This window comes from Carassius gibelio, chromosome A23 (genome assembly GCF_023724105.1).
Source record: "Carassius gibelio isolate Cgi1373 ecotype wild population from Czech Republic chromosome A23, carGib1.2-hapl.c, whole genome shotgun sequence".
Lineage (NCBI taxonomy): Eukaryota > Metazoa > Chordata > Actinopteri > Cypriniformes > Cyprinidae > Carassius > Carassius gibelio.
This window is the reverse complement of record NC_068393.1, coordinates 23,285,644-23,311,423: the sequence shown is the minus strand read 5'-3', so window position 1 is coordinate 23,311,423 and position 25,780 is coordinate 23,285,644. Positions and strand designations below refer to the sequence as shown.

Sequence of the window (25,780 nt, the reverse complement as noted above, 5' to 3'; positions counted from 1 at the left end):
AGGGCCAATCATAAAGACCTGTGCCCTTTTAATATATGCAGCTTCTTAATTTAATTTACTGTATGTGTTTCATAGTGTTAAGACTTCTAAATTGTGGAAAATAGTAACATAATGGATGTGTATGTGTGTTACAGTTTTGACTGGTAAACAACTACACAGGAGAAGACACTTGGAGCAATTAAAACCAAATCAAAGTTCATCTTATTATATATAAGCCATTTATGGCTTTCACATAATCTTAATTTTCATTCTTTTGCTAGTTGGTCTTCTCTGATCGCCTTTTCTTGCCATTCTGTCATTTTACAACACTTCATTTGTTCTTTTTTCCTTCTCTCCATAATTTTACTGAGGAAATCATCCAGACGTGACATAGTGACCAAGTGAGCCATTCTAGAGCCCAGATGTTGCCATGGTGATATCCATAAACCATGCACATTATACACACACACACACACACAAATCCTTGAATGTGTGCTGGTATTGATAAAGCAAGAGCTTTATTGAGCTTGTAGCTGGAGACTCTACCGACATGTAGCAGTGAGTGTTTACGTTCAATAACACACTGCACCGTGAAGGCCGTTTCTTCTCGCATATTTAACCTGCAAGAAACACGGGAGGAATTTTGAATTTGAATTAGCATTTGACAGACATTTATTGAAGGTGAAATAAAGAGATGTATAAGACTGAAATGCCAAACATTTATTATTTTTTATTATATGTTTATCACATTAACAAGCCGTTGCTTTATATAACTCGGGCAAAAGCTGCAATTTAAAACTAATTATAGAGTAATTTAAGTATGTAACCATAATTGATCTTAAACTATGAGCTGTAGATTATATCTGTGTCTAAGTCTGTGACAGATATGATGGCAGGTCTTTAGCGGCAGTGACATATGGTTCCATCCGAGGGGGCGGAGTCTGACTGTCAGCACACAATGCTAATTAGAGATACTGTTGATTATACCGTCGAGTCAGTGCCTTGAAAAGTATGTTTGATGTAATAAAACAATGCTTTTGATGGTCGTTTGCCACTTTATTAATGAAGACCGTTAAAAGAGAACAGGAAATCGTTAGAGAGAGAGAGGGAAAAAATGGCCAGATGTGAACCCACATGTCCCAGTTTCTTTAATAAACCATCTGCTTTATCAGTACCGGGTCATTGCTAGGCCATGGCTCATTAAAGAAAAATAAATAAGTAAACACGTTTTTCAAAATAATTGGAAAGCCATCTATATAATGTTTCAGATTTTATAATATAATGTTTCAAATGAAAACTTATAGAAGCACAAACATAAATCCTATTCATTGAAAAGGATTTCATGAATTTATTTATAAGTCTGTTTTGACTTAAACATTTTCTTTTTTATATTTTTATTCTCTCTCAATTTATATTTTTTTACTTTATGTAAAGGTTTCGACAGCAAATTGACAGTTATTACATTTAGAATGTCACAAAATGTTGAATGTTTTAATTCTAAAGTTTTTCGAACATTTTCATCGAAACATTCTGAAAAAATTATCATAGCTTCCACAAAATTATTACATGCTAATTTTAAGTGTGAAAATCCGCACGAGCAAGAAGCCACAGAAGGTTGTGCATTACCATGATTTTACTATCATAAAGGATTGTCTTAAGCAGAAATCCCTGCCTCAATTTAGCTCATTGCTTTATAAAACATTTTGTCCATAGAATGTAAAATGTTTACAGATGCCAAGCAACTATAACTTTGCGTATTATTATATTTCAATGACTTAAATTTTCTTAAAGAAAACATGTACAATACCCGCAATGCGATAGCTAAGCAAGGTAAATCTGTTCATGGAAATGATCTAGACAGTGCTATTGTGTTGTGCTATTAAATGAAGTACCGACACTTACAGCATAACATATAGAGAACACCCTCCCCCTTCAATAGTTCTATACAATAAATGTACACAAGGTTTATGTGAGCTACAAAATAAGAATTCACAATCATTTTTTTTTCTGATTACAATGAATAAAAATGTAAGCAGACAATACAATTAAAAAAAATGAAACAAAGACGGAGAAAAAGATCTGACGACAAATGGTGACCAACTTGGCATATTATTACATTTCAGTTGATTTGCAGCCACAGGTGTGAATATTTAGACTATACTGGCTTCACACAATAACTGGAAGTTCAGATCTGGTGTTACAGGTGTGTTCCCTCACTTATATGGCCACAGATGTTGTGTCCCAGGATGCTGTCATGACCCCATCACCCTGACTCGGATTAACCATAGACATATACCCCACCGGGATTTCATTGGTTTGATGGCGATACATAATTTATAATTGGTGGTGGAGACATTCTTTAAAAAATGGGACCTATATGAGCTGAGCTTTACTTCTGCAGCTGGGCTTAATGTGGCTCTGGAGCAACAAGTACTGTCACTGTGTACCATGAGACGACCTGCAAATGGTTTTGGCTGCATCGAATCTTTCGCTTTCTCTCATTCTCTTTCATTTTTTATCCGTCCTCTCCCTCTAGGCTGTGTCTGGCTTCCTGGCCTTGATCTATGGTTTCATCTGCCATTTCTTCTTTTGTGCGTGGCCAAATGGAAGATAGATGAACAGGGAGGGCTTAGAAGGGGGCGTTAAAGGAAAGAAAAGGCCTCCTCGTCTAGAAAGTTTGCTCTTTGTAAATTAGGCTGTGTCATTTTGGTGGTGGTGGTGGGGGGGTGAATGACCTATTCATTTTCCGTGTGTGTTCACGGAAAATGTGTGCTTGCTCTCTGAGGTGTGTGTGTGTTTTGGGGATGGAAAAAAAATAAGCCATCGATCATCACAGCCACCTTTAGAGCATGACCAGTTTTTTTGGCCCAAATTGCACAGATGGTGCAATTACATGCACTGGGTTTGTCCAAACCCCACGCAGAATAAAGAAAACACACCATCCTTGATTACATCTGCACAAGCCTTCTCAGATATTCAGTGTTTGAATTCTGATAGGTCTCATGGATAAAGCTTTGAGAAGTGTGTCAGCAATCAGCAGTGGCACACTTATTGAGTTTTAGTTTTGATTTGTTTTATTTTAGTTCAGTCTTGTTATATAAAGTTAAATCTTTTTATTTATTTTCTGTAATATTTTATATCTAATAATAATTTTATATTTTTTTACTTTTATAAAAAAATGTTTGGATTATATTCAGTTTTATTTTTAGTTCAATATATTTTTTAATTTTAGATTTGGTTGAGCATTTTATTTAAAGTTTATATTTTAAGTTTGTATTGTTATTTTTAATTAAACTTTTTTTTGTTTTTATAGATTTTTTTTATTTATTATTATTAGATTTTATTTTATGTTTAGATAATTTATTATACTGAAAAACAAACATTTATGTCATGGCAATAATGTAAAAAATATTTTTATTTACTTTATGGTTCAGACGAGTGTCTATTAACTTATGTGACTTATGTGTGGTCCAGGACCCTTTCAGACCCTCGAGTGAATGTTGCTATGCTCTCTTCCTCCTGCTATCTCTGATTAAGATCATTTTCCATTGTGACCCACATGTCTCGTGCCTCATTTGCAGATGTTATTTATATTTAATATACCCCTTGCTTCTCCTCCTCCTCTTCTTATAGAGAGATGAATGGTTTGTCTTTCAGCCATTTAAATAGAGAGGGATGCGATCTCTCTCTCTCTCTCTCGTATGAATGGCTGCTGTATAACAGCCCTGATGTTTAAACAAAGAGCAGAGGTAGGACACAATGCTCAACTGTCCCATTGGAAAATCGATTTAATTGAAATGTTCCAGATGCCGAACACACCCTACCGCAATGAATTACTGCGATCTCTCTTTCTTTTATGGCCAACCCCAAAACCCAGAAACACAACACTTTGTATTTGATATGTCAATCTGTTGCATCACTACTCTGTTGGCCTTGAAATATGTGTGTGTGTGTGTGTGTGTGGTAGGCAGTGTATAGGTTTGGAACAGAGCCATTGAGACAGACAGACAGTCAGACATTATGATTGCTGCATAAAACTATATGAAAGTAGACGTGTGTAGGTGGCTGGCAGTATTTCTCAGCATGTTTCAGACAGCTGTTCCCTCTGTTGGACATTTGTAAAATATAATATGCAAGGTGTCTATGTGAAATAGTTACTGTGTGTTTGTTGAACTGCTGACAGTGATGGTGAATGTGAGAACCTCTGTTTTGCACCGCAGTGCTCAGATTTCACATCTGCAAGCATCAGGCAGGTTGATCATTAGATTTCCATCTGTCTTTCTTTTTTGTCATAAGTAGAGCATGACGCTAGCAATGCTGTAATTGTGCGTTCCATACCAGGAATGATAAAATGTATACCTTGAATGCAGTGGAAGTCGCTTTGAATAAAAGTGTCTGCCAAATGCGCACATGTACAACAAAAATAAAAATGCACAGACAAAAACTCCCCTGCTCTTGATGCTAACACCATTTGCTTCCATTGTAAGTGCTATGGTCTTTCCTTTATGTAATCCCAGACAGCAAACGTACGTCTGCAAGATGTCTGTTAAAGATCGCTTCATCTGGAAAACATCTGCTGTTTACAAACGTCTGATAGACGTCTAAGATGTCAGTTTTAAATACACTCTAAATCATAAACATCTTAAAGATATTTTCTAAACATCTATTTGACATCTGATAGGAAACGTATTGAGACGTATTGCAGATTAGAAAACAAATGCATCTTGCAGACGTCATATAGAGTAGACGTCTCTGTGATGTAAGTGTGATATCAGGGATGTTTTTAAACATGGGAGCTAGATTTTCAGTGGTATATAACTATGCAACAATGCTGTCAAATGAGCTCAAATTCAACATTTTTCACAGGATTCTTGTGTCTTATTTCAGTGTCTGGTGTTATATTGCTTATATTTTTTATAATTAGTTGGCAATATTTTCTAAGTGTAATTGCAAATAGAAAAACCCATTGAAATAAGAAGTAGTGAGATTTTGTGTGTGTGTAGGTGAGACGGGTGCCGGTGGAGAGCTGCGAGCAGTACAGCAGCTGCAGCGAGTGTCTGGCTTCTGGTGATCCCCACTGTGGCTGGTGTGTCCTGCACAGTGTGTGAGTATCAGCGCCTCCTGACCCCACAGCTGCTCACAAACACATAGACATGTTTACATGGCTGTATGAATGCAGACACACTACAGTGTTATGAAAACAGTTTCCAGCGACAATTTGTCAGAACATGTTTCATTTATTATTTAATACATTACTTAGTGGAATTTTGGACCAGTAAAGAAAAGAGAAATCAAAGCAATGTCTGAAATCACATACTAAGTGAAGTGTTCTTGATGAAGAACATTTTAAGGAATTAATTATTAATTCATTAATGTATTACTTTTTTGTTGTTATTAAAATTATGCAGCAAGAATTTTGGCAAACAAATGTTGTTTTGTTTGGACACTACTGAAGCCCTATTCATCACACCACACAGTGTTTTCCAAATCTATTCAACCTACTAATAAAGTATGCGCCTGGTCTCCCTGGTTGTTTATTTTTAGAAATGGATTATAGTAATATTTGTAATATTTGTGTTTAGATGTTCTCGTAAGGACCGCTGTGAGCGAGCCGATGAGCCCCAGCGCTTCGCCTCCAGACTGGAGCAGTGCGTCCGACTCATGGTGCAGCCCAACAATATTTCAGTCACCATGTCTGAAGTTCAGGCAAGTGTTTGTGAACTAAAGCTTGTTTATTGTGAGCAGATTATGATTTGGATCACTTAAAATATGTCGGGAGGTGGTTTGAGATGGATTTTGAACACAATTTGAAGTTTTATGTATTTACATATACAGTACATAAGTAATATTAATACATTTGTTGCAAAAAATCATATGTGATGGAGTCATTAATATTTTTTTTCACCTAATCGAATAATTTAAAAAAAATGTAGATAGATAAAAAAAATAAAAAATAAATATATAGAGAGATATAGATATATATAGATATATATATATATATATATATATATATATAGAGAGAGAGAGAGAGATATAGATATATATAGATATATATATATATATAGAGAGAGAGTCTATATGACATATATCTAAATGTCTTTCCGTCTACACTGGAGACTCATTGGAAACGAGGTGCAGATGCCATGCGACTAAAAATATCTACATAGTATCTGGATATGAAAGTCCAGGTGTCCTTTGTACAAGTGTTCAGTGTTTGTCATGCCAGTAAAGCACACTGAAATTGAAATCTGTTCCTGTTTCCTGGTCTGTGTTGGGCTCTACAGCTGGTTCTTCAGGCTCAGAACGTCCCCAGTCTGGCTGCGGGCATCAACTGCTCATTTGAGGACTACACTGAGACGGAGGGACACATCATGGGTGGACGTATATACTGCCTGTCCCCCTCCGCACGGGAGATCGCTCCCATCACGCGCAACCAGGGTAAGACGACACACGCACACTCTTTTAAAAGCTTCCTTCCGCTTGTTAGAAAGCGCTGAAGCTCACCGTGTGTCTGCTGGCAGGTGACAAGCGGGTGGTGAAGCTCTACCTGAAATCCAGGGAGACGGGGAAGAAGTTTGCCAGTGTGGATTTTGTCTTCTACAACTGCAGTGTCCATCAATCGTAAGTCTCACACAGGAAACAGAGAAGGCAGTTTCCTGTCTAACGTTCTTTCGTTTGAGCTAAGACGAGTGTCTTTTTACAGGACTGTGCTGTGTGTGTGTTTACTGCTGCTGAGTGAAAGAGGGATGTTATTTTTGTGTGGTGTAAGCAGTTTTTTGCTGAGATCAGGGATGAGATCAGACTTTTAATGTCATTTCTTTAACGACTCATGAGCATCCCTGACGACATCAGCTGTCCAGCTTTAATGCTCATGAGTTATATTCCCTCAGTTCACTCGCTCTCTCGCTCACATTCCTTCATTTAAATCCATCCTCGCGGTGTTCTCAGATCAATGACAAATAAAGATATCCGCAATGATGAAAGGAGGAAACATTTTCTAAAATGCATGTGCCAAGTTCTAGCAATCTGTTTTCATTTTGATTGTCTACTTTTATGAGCATTCAGAAAATTGAATGGCTATCATACATTTCAAATGGTGTCAAAGTAATTATTAATTATCCTAACTTAAATATACTTACGACACATTTTTCAGATTTTATTTTTCAGGTTTTTAATTTTCAAGCTTTTTTTTTTTTTTTTTTATAGTTGGTTGTCATCAAGTTAGAATTAATTAAAATCTGAAACAAAGTCTAGAAAATTGTTTTCTTGAAACAAAACATACCTTATTTAATGACATTCTCTTGGGATTGTTAAATTAGACAACACAAACTATCGTTGCCATGTCATAAAAAGGTCATTTATCATATTTTTAGGAGGCTTTCTGACCTTGACATGCTGTAATTTGATGTACTGTTTTATAAAACTAAAACCATAAAAAAAAAAAAAAAAATGTTACTTGAAATAAACTATAAAGAAAGTTAAACTTCTTTTATTTCATATAGTTGCCTTGGCAAACTTTCATTTTTTTTTTGAACTTATTTTAACTTTGTATTATTTTATAACTAAAACTAAATAAACTGAAATAAAAATGAAATGTAAAAATTTTAAAAACACAAACAACACAACTAAATTACTAACTACTACTAATTACTAAAATAAAAAATAAAAAAACTATAAAATTATAAATTATATTAAAATAATTTTTATTTGGCAAAGTTATTTAAATAAAAATAAATAAACACATTTATTTTAGCTTTTTAATGAGACTTTATTACTCTACCTTGGCTTTTTTGCCCCACAAAAAAATGCAAAATTAATTTTAATTCAGAAATTTAATTGAAAATGTTCACCATTTAAGATGTGTTCTGATTAACTTCATTTTTATGTTTTTTGTTTAATGAAAATGTGTATGTCATTGAGCGTTCACACAAAATGCACTGATCCTGCCATCACCATTTCATTTTCTTGACCTTATTTCCCGTCTCTTTCTCCGTCCCACGGCTCCCACGCTCTCCTCTTTCTCTTCTTGTTCCGCCTCTCTCCGGATAGACAACAGTTTGTGCTCCAGGCAGGAGAGGTTCCAGATGTTTTGAGCTCCAGAGTCTCCTGTCCTCTCCCGCTCTCGTTCATTAAGTCAGAATGTGTGTTTTTCACTACCTAAGAGTGCCTTACATTAGCATGGCACTGTCCCATTAGCAACGCAGCCACTTCATCTAAAGCTGGACGCGATGAAGTGCTCACCTGGTGCTCCTCATGTGTGTGAATGTGACTAAGGCACACTGTTTGGCTCTAATGATCACAGGGTCTTTATTCTGTGTGTGTGTGTGTGTGTGTGTGTGTGTGTGGCAGAGGGGCGCCTGCTTGGCACGGCAAATTACCCTGCTAGCTATTTACATGCGGCGTAACAATATTAGAGTTTAGCATGAGACGGGGAGGGGACGGCTTAATCGAGCATGTGAGGGGCCCGATGCATTTTTAACAAGAGGAGCACGGAGTGAATAAGGAGGAAAAAATTGGAAAAAAGACGGATAGATGGTGGCTTTTGTTGAAGCGATAAAGCACTCGCAAGGCTGAAAGGTTAGCAGTAGCTCGTGCATTTCAATATGAAAAGAGTCCATGCGTGTGGCACAGGAGACACATTGTTGAATAGACCATCCCTTCTGTGTGTGTGTGTGTGTGTGTGTGTGTGTGTGTGTGTGTGTGCGTGTGTGTGTGTGTGTTAAAGCCTCCGGTTTGGTACAGTGTAATTGTGACATCTGATTTCCTGTCTTGAGTGTCGTCATTGTCATTGTTTGTGAAGTTCGCTTAGCATTTTGCTTGCATATGTAAGATGTATAATTTATCAATTAACATATGCTTACAATTTTCTATCTTTTAAGGGTAAATAATAACAACAAAAACATTATATAATTATTATTATTATTATTGATTGATTGGATTGGCACCATAATTGTGACATTTCGTTTCCAGTTATTATTCCTTTTATAATTTAAAGGCCTAATTGTTTAATAGGAGGATGACATGGCGCTTTTGAGGTGGGTGTCATCAATGATGTAGGTGCCTCTTCAGGAAGTAAGATCTGAATAATACAAGATCAAAGTGTGCCAATGGGACATTCATTAGTGGATGCTTCTCTCTCTCCCTCTCTCTTCCCTTTTTCTCCCCCTCTCTATTCTTTTTTTGTTGTTTTTCTCCTTTTCATTCATTCCTCTCCCTTAGAATCTTTCTCTTTCCCTTCGTCAGGTTCAGCTAGTCCTTTCATTCAGCAGCTCTTGTGTCTCATGTAATCGGAGCGGAGTGAGGAGAAAGCTTTATCATGCACCAGCAGCGGATGTGAGCGTAAGCCTTTGAACATTTGGCACAGACAGGGGAAGAGGTGTAGAGCGCACTTCTCGCCTCTTTGTGATGCTCTCGCTGACCACAGAAGCCTTTTCATGATATGAGAAAAGCACTGGGCATCTGAGGAGGATTTGGGAGAAGTGAGATACATGTAGCTCGCAGAGTGTGTCTTAAAATACTGAAGAAGCGGCACTCTGTGTAGACTGTACTTCAACATTTGTGTGGTAGATCAAGGCTTTTTATTAGGTCCTTGTGTACTTAATTTTGTATTATATAAATTTTTTGTTAAACTCAACATGGCATTAAAACAACTGTGTTTATTTAATGCACAAATATGATCATATTGTGAATGATTTATTAATGCATGTTATTCTGAAGATGATGATAAAAATCATAATAATAATATAAAAAAATAATAATAGCAACACCCTAGCATAATAATAATAATAATGTAATTAATTGCCTGGTGATAATGTTATAATAATGAAAAACAACACAAATATTAAAGCTTATTTTCTTTAAATAATTTTTATTATATATCAAATTAATATTTTAACACAACATTAACAATAACACATTTTTATATACATTATTATTATTATTATTATTATTATTATTATTATTATTATTATTATTATTATCTAAACTATTTTGAAATACTTTCCAGTTCTATAGTATTATAGTGATATTTGTTTATTGATTTTGCTTAAATTTTATAATTTGATTAAAAATAAATAATGGTAAAAATAACAATAGTAATACATTTATAACAGTAAAAAATGCAGTTAATAAATAATAATGGATTTATATATATATATATATATATATATATATATATATATATAATGTATGTATATATGTATGTATGTGTGTGTGTGTGTGTATATATAGTATGTAAAATATTTTTTAAACAACCAAATAAAATCATTCATCGTGTGTGTGTGTGTGTGTTTTTTTATATGATCTTTAAGAGTTTTTAATTTTGACTTAAATGTCCAATGGCAAACAAAGAGAGTGTTCTGGAAATCTGTTCCATTTGGTGACACCAGTGGTGCAGAAATGACTCACTTCACCTTTATTATACGGTTGTGAATGGTTTAGAAGTGCTGTGCAAATCTGTTTCCATCTTTTATGTCAAGCTCAATTCATTCTAGAGTTCATGATAAGATTCTGCTCCCACACAACTCTTCTGTTATGACTTTTTGAGACATGACTCTGAGACTAGAGCACAGATCAGTGTCCTTGTCCTCCCCTGCCGAACAGCAACAAAATCTTGCTCTGTAACCATAGCAACGAAGCCAACCTACACCTTTGACAGATCCGTGTTGTTTGTGACGTGTCTGGCATTCTTCTTATTTTCCCCTGGAGGTGCCAACTGCTGTCAACTGCTGGCTCAGTCATTAAATGCCTTTTAAAGAACAAATCATCAGTGTTATTGATGTAAATGAGTCATGTTAAACTGTTGAGTGTCAAGCTTTGCTCTCTGATCAGTTTCTGTGTGTAAACCTGAATGAATGGGTTGTGTTTTTATGCTTTGGTTTCTTTTCTGATGTCTTTTGATGAGAGCGTTCGTTCACTCTGTCTTTGATCTGTCCATCTCACACCACCTGCTCTCTGTGACCTCTGCTAGAGAGATGAAAAGTGTTAAGAGAGGGATAGAGAAGACATATAAGACCTAGATTTGTTTGAAAAACCATCTTGGAAATAGGATGTAACCAATGGATTGTTGCTAAGGTGCAAAATTAATAAATGGTAAAAGTGTTTTTTTTTTTCTTTGTCTGTTGCTAGATCACTGCTAGATGATTGCACAGGTGTTTTTAGTTTTTAATGTGTTGCTGTGCACTTGCCAGGGGGTTCTGGGCGGGTGCTAGATTGTTGCTAAGGTGTTCGGAGTAGTTTTTAGTAAGTTGTCATACAGATGATGATTATGGGTGAATGTTAGGTTGTTACTAAGGTATGTTGAGTGTTTTTCAGTACACTATATAATTAAAAGAGACATCAGAGCCAGCAGCACATATCAGAAGGACTAGCCGAGTTAGGACTGGGCGATATATCTAACGATATGATCAGCCGTAGATCGCTGACCAGCTACACAATGCCGCGTTCATTATCGCAGATGAATCGCCTTCGATAATGAACGCGATATGGCGTAGCTTGTCAGCGATCTACGGCTCTGTCTATTAAATGCCACTCCAATTATAAGCAGGTGATGGCGATATTAGCAGTGATCACGGAAGCAGCTTTACTGATTAGATGCGCATGATCATCTCGTTAGATGTATCGCCCAGCCCTAAGCTGATTAGACGTTGCTTTCGCAAATTTTAGTACATTTCATGACACAATAACAGTGATATTTTGAAAACGATCCGAATAAATGGTGGTCGAAATCACAATGCTGCGTGAACTCAACCAATCAGCATGTTTAGCGCCCAAGTCCCGCCCCCAAAAGTTCCGTAACTTTAAAAAAGTACTTCCTCGCCAGCAGGGGCATTCTGAGGGGTGTTTTTTTTACCCGGATCTTTATTTGGTTCCTGCGGTGGAAACACACTGAGTACTGGCCCAAAGTCCCTAGTTTCTGGGTAAAGTTCCTTGCGGTGGAAATACAGCTTAGGATATTTTGAGTGTGTGTTAGAGTGTTGCTAAGGTGTTCTGGGAGTCTAGTCATGTTAAGTGGTTGCAAGTGTGTTCTGAATGGGTGCTAGTGTGTTGCTAAAGGGTGTTTTTAGCTCATTGTTATGTGGTTGCTAGGGTGTTCCTTCTTGGATAACAGGGTGTTAGTAAAGGTGTTCTGATTATTTCAGTACAGTATGTGGTTGTTAGGGAGTTTTGATTGGGTGTTACTAAGGTGTTCCAAGTGGTTCGATACATTATGTGGTTGTTAGGGTGTTCTTAATGGGTGCTAGGGTGCTACTAAGGTATTCATAGTGTTTCAATACATCATGTGGTTGCTCGGGTGTTCTGGCTTTTTGGATACATTGTAGTTGATAGGGAGTTCTAAGGTATTCTGAGTGTTTTAGCTCATTTTATATGTGGTTGTTAGGGTGTTCTTGGTGGATGCTAGGTGAGCTGCTAGGTGTAAGTGAGTTGCTATATGAATGCTACCTGTGTTCAGAGTTGTTACTAGGGTGTTGCTAAGGTGTTCTGGTTGTTTTAGCATATTATGCAATTCCTAATGTGTTCTGGGGAATGCTAAGGCTTTGTGGCTGAGTTGCTGTAAAAAAAAACGGTGTTGCTAAGGTGTCCTGTTTTTTTTTGCACATTATGTGATTGCTAAGGTGTTCTGAGTAGCTTTTAGTGTGTTGCTATACAGTAGTTGGGGTATTCTAGGAGTTTGCTACGGCATTCTGGTGTGTGCTGTGGTTTTGGTGGGATCTAATGAGTTCTGAGCATGTTTAAGTATATTGCAATGCTGTTTCTACGTGGTTACTAAAGTACTCTGAGAACAAGCTAAGTGTGCAGAGCACCAAAGTCCAAATGCTTATAGAGGAGCATGTGAGAATATCTCAGTTGGTAATGTCATGATTTAAAATAGAATGCATGCATATGTGACTTGAGCCATTAATAACTGAATTTTACTCTTTTTCTCTGATTGTCTTTTCTTGATAGGTGTCTTTCCTGTGTGAATGGCTCCTTTCCATGCCACTGGTGCAAATACCGACACATGTGCACCCACAATGCCAACGACTGCTCCTTCCAGGAGGGCCGCGTCAACATGTCTGAGGTCAGTCTTTCTAATACAATACATACAATTACATGCAAATCACTTTCTGCTCACAACTTCATTTAATCGGAAATTGCTTTTCATGTTTGCGACCCATCACCAACAATTCCAGGGGTGCATATGCACACATCGGCGGTCATGTCCCATTTGCGAGCGTTGTTCTTTTTGCGCTGGCTTTGTGTGAGCAGCTGCTGTAAGGAGAGCGGCGCTGGATTAATGCACTTATAAATGGCACTGACTGAATGACTATGCAAATTGTATTTGTGTTGTACATTTACAAATGCTACATTTGCATAAAAACCAATATCAATCACATCTCTCTTCTTTTCGTATGAGCACTGGAAGTGCAAGAGGCGCATTACATGTGCACTGTGGATTATGATTACCGATGCACACGCGCATCAATCCCTCACATGCCCGTTCTCGACTGCCGAAGTCATCTCAGGGGAGCATTTGTATCTCAAACCGTTTCGAGTCGACCAGGGGGCTGTTCACGCGCTCTGCAGCTGTTAAACAGCGCTTTCTCCATTGAGAGGGGCATTTAGGTGTAATGTACATAAATGTTTATTTTGCACACAGCCTTACACAGCCTTTGCACACATTCCTGTTGTGCTGCAGTATCTAATTCCTCTATATTAGTTTAACTTGGCTCAATACGTTTGCATCATGCACCTGAGTAGTAGCCTATGTTTTGTTAATGTATGTCTTCATATATATTTTATTTTCATGATTTTTATTATTATTGTTTAGTTCTCATAATTATTTTATCATATTTGTTTTAAGTCAAATACATTTAAATTCTTAAAATGTGCCATAGGCCCGCCTTTATATTAAGGTTATTCATAGAAGCCTCGAAGGAGAAAGACATTTATGCGTTAATCTGTTTTTCTGTTTTTATGATTCATTGTTCAAATTAATATTTATATTGATGTTCGCGTGGATTGTGAATAGTTGTTTAGTGCAATGTGCAGCGAAATGTCTTTAACACTTTATCCTTGATTATATTCATAATGCATAAGGGCCTTGAGAGCTTTATTGATTTTGTAGAATGGTTACAGCATAATGCGAATATCAAGGACACAATTTTTCATTCAAATGTTATTTTATTAAGCAAATGTAGTTTTTTTTATGCTGCTCTGATTAAAAGCTTCTGCTACATGAATAAATACATGAATGTAAAAGTAAATTCATAAAGTGTAATCCTTCAGCTCGCAAATGGTCTGTCTTTGACAGTTAGTATTGCGCCTAGATTATTATGTTATGGATGATTCATTTGGACTGTAGCTAGATGTCATTACGTCATAACCTGACATGAGGCCATGAAGAAGTTGCCATGACGTGTGTAGAGACTAGTAATAACTGGAAAAGAAGTTCATGACATGGAAGTGGGTAGTGTTTAATGGGTGCAGGATGAGGGTGAGACATTGGCAGGGTATGGTGGGTGAAGGTGTGGAATTGAGACAGGGAGTGAAGGATAGGTGTGTTCCAGATCTGGTATCTTCAGTTAATAACCAGTGGTTGAAGTGAGATTTTAGAGATTGCTTTTCGTTATTACTGGCAGTAGGTTCTCAAAAGCGACTGAAGGTGCCTGCCTAGACAGCATTTCTGGGAATCATAAGAGCATTCTGCATTCTGTACAAACCTTATAACCAAAGGTTAACACCAGTGCTACATGTTGTCAGTCTACTTTTATACTGGTTAATAATAATAATAATAATAATAATAATAATAATAATAATAATAATAATAATAATAATATTGTTTTTCTTTCTTTAAATGAGTTACAGGCAGGCTTTTGAATCACTTTTCTATTGTCAATACTGGGTTGTATAATTTGAAATTAATAATCATCTGTAAATACACATAGATACAGCCGCAAATACAGTTTCAGTTCAGATTCGCTTTATCTCTGCCTTTATTAAAGCTCAGTCTCCAAACAACCTTACCTTAAAAAGTAGCCAAACATCCTCTCAGAGACATGAAAGATAAACCATGCCATCACAGAGCGTAATGAGTCACATTTGCAAATCAAATGTATATAAATCAACATTTGCCTGACAGCGGATAAACAGAGGAACATATTAAATCTGACCAGGCGGAAAATTGCTTCAGTAAGCCACACTTGAGGAATCCACAAGGAGAAGTAAACATACATATACTTATAAACAAACAAACAAATAGCGCCGCTAACACATTTGTTCCAGCATTTGTTATTTGTGAACGCAGCTGTCGGCCAGTAACTCATTTAGTCACACTTGGACAGCGGTTTTGCCCTTTGCTAGTGCCAAAAGTGCCCGACCATTTCACAGATCCACACCGAAGGTCGTGCAGAGCTGGAATATTGAAATGTGTCCTGCGTTCAGCATCGCTTTTGGATTAATAGTCAAGTCTGTGTACATCTCACTGTTTTCTGTTTTGTGCCTACACAGCATGTGTCGTCATGCAGACACGCTCATAATGCGCCAACATTGATTGCCCATAACTGGACCAGAGAGACTGAATGAAATGGCTGACCCACCTTGGGAACCCAGCATTGCCATAGTCACTTTCATCCAACCCTATTGAGATACAGCCGCCCAGTGCATAAGCGTAATGAATGGAGTTTGTTTTAGGGATGATGAAACTGGTGTTACGGCTGCGTTCTCCCGCTCATTTGAGACTCATTAGTGTGCGTCTCCGATGAGACAAATGGGGGTTTTGATAAATAAGTCATAGGGTGGTATATCGCCAAGGAACTGCTCAATGCACCCGTGGGATCCGTGGGATTCAGTAATGCTCTGCCTTGCCTTTGCTCTTATAAACAAAGACCCATGATAATAGCAGAAAAAGCAAAGGATTGTGGGGGTGTTTGTTCGCACCCTGGTGCATATGTGGTTGTAGTGTAAATAGGACAGTATATAGCTCTCGTAATTCATATGGAGCTGTTAGCATTAAAAGCTTTCTGCTCAAAGCTATTGTACCTACATTGTTGTTTGGTTATAAAATAACATGCACTGCTTCCTGTAAATATTTTATCCATAGCATTTCAAAAGCTTTTCGGGGTGGTACGAGTACATAAGATGTAATATAGTTGTCAGCTGGAGGAGAATTCAGTCGTTCTTTTGTCGTCTTTGAAAGAAGGGTATATTCTCCAGCTTTCACAGCTTCAATTATAAGCAGTAACTAATATGCTGCTGCCGAATATGGAAGCTGCACAGTTGAGTTGATCAGAGACTTTTTTTTATCAGGACATCCATCGTGTTTATACTTTCTTCCTTTTTGCTTTGAGAGACTTAATTAAAATTGAGAATACATTTATATTTCACTTTTACTTTGTCCCATGGAGCCCGCAATTTAATTTTTAGATCCTTCATAATGTCTGTGTTTGGTTCACAAAGCTTTAAAGGGATTTCAAATTGTTAAAATAATTTAAATTGAGACTTATGAGTGTGCACTGAAAAGTAATTGATTAGTTAATGTTTGTAAAAGTAACTGGTCTCTCTATATTTTCTATATCTCTATATTCATAATAAGAAATATAGTTTTGAAGTATCTATCCATCCACACACACACACACACACATATATAAATAATAATTTTTATTATCTAGTACAATTAAGATTTCTGCATTGACATTACTTCCATGACAACTATGCACATATTACTGTAAAGTAAATATAAATAAACCTAATTCTCATTACTGTAACATAAAATATTTATGCAGATTTATGGTGTTTTACTTTAATGAGAATCTTATCAAAATCACCATTAAGAATGAGTATTAAAAAAAACATAATCCTAACAAATTACGATAATGATCATATCCATGCTTAATTGTCACAAAAATAATGTTGTAATAATATATCAGTCCTTAAAGGGGGGGTGAAATGCTATTTCATGCATACTGAGTTTTTTACACTGTTAAAGAGTTGGATCCCCATGCTAAACTTGGACAAAGTTTCAAAAATTAAGTTTGTGTGTAACGTTAGATGGAGCAGTGATTGTCCTTCCTACGGGCACGTCTGCCGGAAGAGCGCGCGCTCCCGTATAGCAGAGCAATGAGAGGCTGAACACAGACAATCACTGATCAGAGCGAGAGCGTCGCGAAATGTCACAAAAGGAGTGTGTTTTTGGTTGCCAGGGCAAGACAACCCTGTACAGATTACCAAAGAAAAAACAGCATTAAGGGACCAGTGGATGAAGTTTATTTTTACAGATCATCAACGGAGTTGTGCAAGTGTTTGTGTTTGTTCCCTGCATTTCGAAAATGCTTGTTTTACAAACAAGGCCCAGTTTGACGACGGATTTGCGTATCGTTTATTTCTTAAGGATGATGCAATCCCAACGAAAAAGGGTCACGATCGTGTGTTGGAACTGCATGCGGTGAGTAAAACTGCTTGAAATATCTCTGCATCCTTGTTAGTGCGTCCGCCTCCCATCGGAGACCCGGGTTCGAGCCCCGCTCGGAGCGAGTCGTTGCTGCTGCTGCTCTCGTTCAGTTTTAGCCTCGGGATCTGATTCTGGATCATAAATAAACGGCTGAATCTGACTGTAAGCCATGGTTTGTTTTGGATGATGGTTTTTTCCTCAAGGTAATGTCAGCTTCCAAATGCTCTCAACACAAAAGCTTGTGATTCTTTAGCTCCGCCCACACGTCACGCCTCCAGTCGGTCGTGTTTTTCCGGGAAAAATCGGTACAGACTATCTTTCTCTTATGAATATAATAAAACTAAATACTTTTTGGAGTTATGAAGGATGCAGTACTACTCTATAGGTACTCAAGATTAACAGGATATTGAGTGAAAACGAGCATTTCACTCCCCCTTTAAATAAGCTTTATTTACTGTATAATATAAAGAGTATAGTTTATTTCTAAATGTGTTTGTATTATTATTGTATTATTATATTATTCACATTATTATAAATATGTAATTTCATTTTTATTTTTTATTTTTTTTATTACTCTTGATTTTAGGGTGAAATGCGACCTGGACGTGATCTCAGTGTTTAGATGAGAAATGACCAAAACGTCCTACATTTTCTTCATGTCTAAACATAGTGCCATGTTCCATTTTACAGAATCGTAATTTTCTGTTATGTAGGACGTGATGCTTTTGTGTCAGACCTTGATTTAATCTTCAATCTGTATGCATGACTATTATAGAACTTGCATAATTTGAATAGAATACATAAACATTGAATTAGATTCTTAATGTGTTGGCCATATATTCCTCACTGACCTTTAGCACTAAATTGAATTGCATTTGCACAGGTTTGATCTGGTCTTTGTTTCCAATTTTATGTGGAGAGCAGCATCCACTTCTGCTTTCCAAACTCCACCCAGCTCTGATTTACCGTCTGTCCTGTTTGGCTGTCAGGTGTTTCTTCGCTCTCTCTCTTTCTCCCTCACTTACTCACTCTCTTAAATCTCTGCCCAGCTCCCACAAACACTTTGCAAATTCCCGTCCCTCATGCCTCTGATCCCTGGCACTGCCGGTGATAGCGCTGCACTACAAACAGCCGAAGACGGAGCTCTGAGAAGCCGGTCTCTGGATCAGTATTCCAGCGGCCGTGCCAAGAACGCATGCCTCATCTCGTGTCATTTCAGTTCCTTCAATGACTCCATATCAAATGCTATCTTCATCCTACTCAATGCCTTATCCTCTCGGGATAACAAAGATGAGTGTTCATTGTAATTAATCAATTAATCAGAAAGGCAATTAGCAGATATGGGGAACCCGCCACGCACCCTCACCTTTGTTGTTTGATGGTGGTCCATCCCGCTGTGTTGCGAGTAGAGCTCAAAGCCCCTCAGTTGGCTTTCTGGCACTTGGCCTCTCGGAGGGATCTAAGGCTGCTACTGATCTGTGGCTTTAATTATTCAAAGTGTATTAAATCTTAATTTCCAGATGCCTCAGCGTCTGTCTACCTAATGGAGGCCGAAGATGAATTTTAGATTCAGGAGTCAAGGAGATGGCTCGAGTACTTGCAACATCTTGGGTGGTGCCCAAGAATACCAGACTAGGACTGGGTTTCTCATGCTGTTTTAACTCCAGTCCAGTGCCAATATACTGTATTTTACTGCAGTAGTTTACTGTATTAGCTCAGAATGCAAAAGCCATATGCTATAAGTTCAGTATTCAGTAGTAAAAAACTACAGGTTGCAATTAGCGATGTATCTTGACTTGTCATTCAATTACCAACCTGGTTTATATAGATTAGTAACATATAAACTTACATTTTTTTGGTAAACTTGTGTTAGTTGTTTAGCTGTTAGTATGTTTGAATTTGAATATATAAGCAAAGCTGCGTATTTACATTTAATTCCTTTTTTTTGGTCACTCCATCCATACATCATCTTTGACAGTTGTGTTTATGTTTTACACCCAATTAGCAATAGCAGTTAGCACCTAGGATATGTTACAGTGACTAACTCATCCAATCAGTATACCAGTCATCCAGTAACCTAGTTTATATAGATTTTCATTTTTGTTTGTTTGTTCATTTTATCAGTGTTTGCATATTTTTGTAGCAGTGTCACTTTATCATAAAGCATGTCGTACTGTAGCTGTTATCATGTTTGCATGGTAAAATCATCTCAAAAGATGCGTCTTCAAATAAATTTCCTTTACAACTGTGCCTCTTCATCCACACATTCCGATTTGTTCGACAGTCAATCTAGCATATATATATATATATATATATGTATGTATATGTATATGTGTGTGTATATATATATATATATATATATATATATATATATATATATATATATATATACCACCTCAATATCTAAATGCTCTCTGAGAAGGGTGTTCAGTCCAAGGCAGGTGATCCCAAAGCTAGGCTATTGTTTAAAACTGGTAAGTCATTCAAAACGCTCACCCACTACCATATTTTCCGGACTATAAGTTGCACTTTTTTTCATAGTTTGGCTGGTCCTGCGACTTATAGTCAGATGTTACTTATTTATCAAAATTAATTTGATATGAACCAAGAGAAATGAACCAAGAGAAAATATTACCATCTACAGCCGTTTGAGGGCGCTCTGTGCTGCTCAGAGTGCTCCTGTAGCCTACACTGAGCAGCATAGAGCGCCCTCTCGCGGCTGGAGACGGTAATGTTTTCTCTTGGTTCTTGGTTCTAAATAAATGCGACTTATAGTCCAGTGCGACTTATATGTTTTTTTCCTCGTCATGACGTATTTTTGGGCTGATGCGACTTATACTTAGGTGCGACTTATAGTCCGAAAAATACAGTAGTTAATTTTGAAGTGGTGTATTTTCCTTAGTAGCCATATGGTAATGTCTTATATAATTGATATCACTAAGTATCTGGTCTCCAGATGTGCTAACACATATCGGTTTGTATTACGCCACATCTTGCTAAGTTTTGAGTGGCGCTCTATTTTCAAGCCCCATGTGGGCGGACACTCTAAAGCCCTTTTAGAATTCAAAGTCCCTTTCATTCGACAACAGGCTCCTCTTAGAGTGGATAGATCCATGAGTTGTTTCCCCCTCACCATTTGGCCCTTACTAGTCAACGAGCCCCAGACTGCCTAATTAGATGGCAGCTCAGTTCCTCATCTGTTACCCAGATAAGACTTGCCAAAATATGTAATTAAAAACACTACTAGGATTGAAAGAATTTTGGTGATGCTGCCCTTGAATTGTTGATAGTAATTGGTTAGACATAATAACTGTCTTGTCAAGTCATTTAATGACTCAGTCAGTAGTGATACTGCGTAAAAGACCAGCTAAAGCAGTGCTGCTCCTCCCCCTTTCCTAACAATAGCTTTGATGAAGTGTAAGTAGCCTCAGAACTAAACCCATCATAAACACTTTCAGGATGGTAAGATCAATAGCATCACATTCAATAGCAGGACACTTTTAAGTGTTGCAATAAAAATAAACCTTTACATTTTTGTAAGAATTTTTTAATAACGCTGTAATAAAGTAAAATATAAATGTTAGATGAAAAAAATCTACTAAAGAGCAATATAAAGCTAAAATGTTTTATATAGTTAATAACATTATTATAATACTTATTACAACTATTAATAAATACTATAACAGTATGTAACTAATACTAAAATAATATGTCTGTATTTACTGTATATCACTTTCAAAAAAGTGTACCCATAGCACTGTATTATTGGAAGCAACCTGGAATACAGTGTAAATACTGTTACATTTTAGTATCATGGTACAGTTCATAGTAACATCATCACTGTACCATGGTATCACCTCAGAATTATTCTTATTTATTAAAGAGATCGTACTCTAAGGTACTTCCAAGAATACTATGGTAGTAGCGTGGTACTATGCCTAAAACACTTTTTGGTACATTTGTGCTACATTTGCAGAGAAATGCCTTTGACAGTACCATGTTACTTAATGAAATTATATTACATACCATCTACTCCCATTTATCTCATAGAATTCAATTCAATTATTTTTATGATACAAATCATTACAAAGAAGATTACGTTTGTGCAATATTTAGTAATAGCTTATCAGTGGTGACTGTCAGTTTATTTGCATATGACAGGATTTTTCAGAAATATTAATACAAGACATAGTCAGCCAGACGATGAACATTATTAACAGCAATTATTATATGATGCAATCACACTTGTAGCAATATTTGTTAGTTCTGTTGATTCAGGGTTAGCATCATCTGAGGTCCTCTGAGGGGTCAGCATCATCTCTTCTCATGTGTTCTAGATCCAGACTGGAGTTTGTATAAATCCTGTGGCAAAAAAGAGAAACAAATAGCGACATCATTAGCGTAGATGCTGTTCCAACAAGGTAAAATTAATTAGTTTAACCCAAGCTAAAGAGTAATAATGCGCATTTGATCAGATGCAACTGCAGTCACAATTTATGAGATGCATTATTCGAATACTTGGCGAAAGAGATGTTGTTAATCTAGATTTAAACAAAGAGAGAGAGAGTGTCTGAAACCCGGGCATTATCAGGAAGGTATTCAGGAGTTTTGGAGCTAAATGTGAAAAAGCTCCTTTAGTGGACTTTGCTATCCTAGGAACCACCAAAAGTCCAGCGTTTTGTGACCTTAGGGTGCGTGATGGGTTGTAACGTGGTAGAAGGCTAGTTAGGTACGCAGGAGCTAAACTGTTAAGCGCCTTATAGGTAAGTAATGATAATTTGTAACTGATACGGAACTTAATAGGTAGCCAGTGCAGAGACTGTTGAATTGGGGTAATATGATCATATTTTCTTGACCTGGTAAGGACTCTAGCCACTGCATTTTGGACTACCTGTAACTTGTTTATTGAAGATGCAGGAACACCACCTAGAAGTGTGTTACAACAGTCTAGAGGTCATGAATGCATGAACTAGCTAGACCTCATAGAGTACCATATTATCATGATTCTTATCATGATTGTAAGTGTAGAACATTCATCCTGAATGGTTCATACACAAAATCTATGCGATTCCAATGCGATTCAAATCCACTTCCAACTTGGAAGCAAGGGAATGCAGATGATCCCAGAAGTTGGCTGCATTTAATGTGTTCGCAGTGTGGGCATTGCTTTGCTCAACGCTCCATGAGCACTGTCTCTGCATCGCCCCACAGCTTCTTTAGACTAAGAGAGAGAAGTAGAGAATGTGAGAGAACGAGGAAGAAAAGAGCAGCAGATATCATGTTTTGCTTGCAGGAGCATTGCTAGAGGCAGCAGTTGAGCAAAACAAACAGCAGACTTGCAGAGCAGTGCTGCCAGGTACCAGAGCCAAAAACAGCCCTCCTCTTTCCCTCCACACGGATTCCCAACAATCCCGTACTACACACTGCACACAGCATCTATCTCTGTTTCCATGTCCATGTCATACCAAACTTCAGCTTCTGAGGAAGGCAGATATGAAATGTTATTCAAATTAATTACATGACAATTACATGACATTCAATATTTGCTCAGAAAAGCCCCAAATGAAAAGATATTAGCCTATATTCATGTGACAGACGGGTGAATCATTGAATAGACGTCATAAGAAATATCTTTGGAAGCTGTTTGTATTATTTTTCTAGCTAATGGACTGTTCACAAAGGATGCTTTCTTGTATTCTGTCTGCGTTTTTTATTATTATCATTGGTCTGTTTACATGCAGACTAACATCGCTTGCTGTCGTGTCGATTCTTGTACCATGAAGATTGGTTTGAAGATGTTCTAAGTTTTGAAAAACACATTGCAAGACACGTGTCCTGTAGCATTATCTTGTGCCCCATCTATTTTTATGTCATAAAAAAAGACAGAAAATCGATTGTTTTATTGATTATTCTTTGTATTCTTTTTAACTAGGTGTTTTAATTCATATTTTGAATTTAATTTGCAACAGTGTTTTAGTCACATCATAGTTGATCTGACTGAAAGATACCTTATTACTTAATAAGCAAGATATTTATATAGTTCATTTTTATTTTATTTTATTTTATTTTATTTTATCATCATATACTTCAATATTATTATTTATTTATTTATTATCATTTGGTTATGAACAAAGACTTGGCTAATTCCCATAAACATGCTAAATAACCATATCCTGGAATGTTCTGACAACCTATGAATACATTTATAATTCAGTGTAGTACAGTGCTAAATATTGCACCAGAAACTGCAGCGCATTTTATTTTATTCATTCATTTAAATTATTTTATCTCATTAGATGATTGAGATTAAACCCAAACCATTATGACTTTCATTAGTAACAGTGTTTTAGTTAAACCATAGTTGATCTGATTTGCAAACATTATTACTATTATATATATATATATATATATATATATATATATATATATATATATATATATCTATATATATATATATCTATATATATATATATATATATCTATATATATCTATATCTTGGTTATGAACCAAGACTTCCTGGAATTCTCTTGCATTCCATGCATGCATTTATAATGCAGTATAGTACAGTGTTAAATATAGCACCAGAAGCCACAGTGGAATGCTTCAGCATCAGTAAGATGAGTTCGGAGTTTTCTAACTTGAACATGTGAGTTTGCTGCAAGCTCATTCCCACTATGTGATTCAGAGCTGTGGGGGCGCCCACCGCAAGATAACCTGGATTCCCGGCTCACCGGAGCCGCAGTCATTTCAAAGCAAATAAAGGCAGTAAAAGGGAGAAAACGTGAAACACATCAAAGGAATCCCTGTGGTACACCATTATTCCGTTGTGCTCGGCAAGTGTGCCATCTGATCTGCTCTTTCAACCCTGTTTTGACACCTGTCAGGGTACTTAATAAAATATTTTCCCACGTTTGCTCTTCTTGTTTTTCTTTTTGCTTTAGCGCTTGTGTTTTCTTACAGTCTTATTACACTTACAAAAAGTACAATTTGGGGTACCAAGGTACAGTAATGATAAAAAATGGAAAGACTTTACTTTGAGATGTACTTTTTTGTAAGTATCTCTCACTCTCACACCCTTTCAAAGACGCATTTCCATTTTTCCACGGGACTGGACTCACATCTCTTCTAAAAGGCATCTTTTTCTTATCAGATGGTCGGAGTGTTTCATTAAATGTGTAGTTTACAGCTATCTGTTCTCCACCTGTTTTGATTGCAGAAACAAATGGCAGAGCCACAATCAAAGCATCTCTCAGCACCAGTCGGATGGTTTAGCATGACTGATAGCAGCTCTTCCTCTTCTCTGATTGGTTCTCAGATGCTCTTATCATTTCCCGCCTTTGCCGCGTGCAGTTGCGTGCTGAATTGACTTTGTTAAATTACGTTGTGTAACATTTTCAGATTTTTTTTCGGAATGAAGCCAAGCTAATCAGGGTAATTAGATTTCATGGCAGTTTAGTGAAAAAACAAACTTACAAACAAGCTGAGTATGAAGGGATAGCAGAACTAATGATGAACTAATGATGCCAAAGCATTGGTCTTTGAAGATATGCCCAACTGTATGTCCGATAGAAACAAATATGATGCTAAATAAAGCGGTATCTAATGTACAATCTAGTATTATATATATAGATAGATAATATAGACACTATATATGTTTACTGGTATTCATTAGATTCAGCTAGCTGTTTGGACATGGTACCATGGTAATACCATGGTTTTTGGACGTGTTAGGATTCAAATATTTAGCATGCAGACATCATTCTGATTATGACCGACTCATACCAGCGCCATAAACATGTTTCCTTTTAAACCTTTAGCCGTGAACATATAGTTTTTGGTTTGTGCGCATCGTTCTTGGGAAGCTGATAAGGGCTGTCGATGCTCAGCATACAGGCCTTTATTGACTCTGAACAAATTGCACCTTTTCATTAGCAGTGAAACCCTCACCTTTGTGTACCACACAGTAATTGAACACTAACACAGGCTCGCTCCATTGAGGGGGGGTGGGGGGTACTGCATCACAGTCTATTTATTCAGTCACAACCGAATCGAAAGCACAGCATAGTATTAATAAGGAGACTGCCGCCCGAGGCAATTAAAGCAGCAGCCCAATGGAACTCTGCAGAGTCACCGGGCCGCATGTGGCTTTCCCATCAGGTTTGTTTACAGAGCCCTTGCCGTGGCAGCGCTAGCTCATATATCCGGTAGATTTTAATAACACCGCTGGTGTTCCGTACTCCTCCCATTCAATTAGAACCACAGGCAGGCTAAATAGGAAATGAGGGTAACAAGTTAAGACACATTATTAGGCTCTGATTGGATGGTTCAGGGGAAGATCCCACCCTGTATCACATCTTTTATACATTATCTGC

General features: G+C 37.0%; 1 protein-coding gene across 3 annotated transcripts in view; it reads left to right on the top strand.

The window, feature by feature from the left end:
• Window positions 1-25,780, top strand: part of LOC127944782 (plexin-A1) — a 205,945-nt gene that overhangs the window by 112,438 nt on the left and 67,727 nt on the right. For all 3 annotated transcript variants that reach the window (XM_052541031.1, XM_052541032.1, XM_052541030.1), the window contains 5 exons: window positions 4,983-5,083; window positions 5,562-5,685; window positions 6,264-6,417; window positions 6,501-6,600; window positions 12,925-13,039. In XM_052541031.1, coding sequence (XP_052396991.1) covers window positions 4,983-5,083; window positions 5,562-5,685; window positions 6,264-6,417; window positions 6,501-6,600; window positions 12,925-13,039 — 594 coding nt within the window. The remainder of the gene's footprint in view (window positions 1-4,982; window positions 5,084-5,561; window positions 5,686-6,263; window positions 6,418-6,500; window positions 6,601-12,924; window positions 13,040-25,780) is intronic.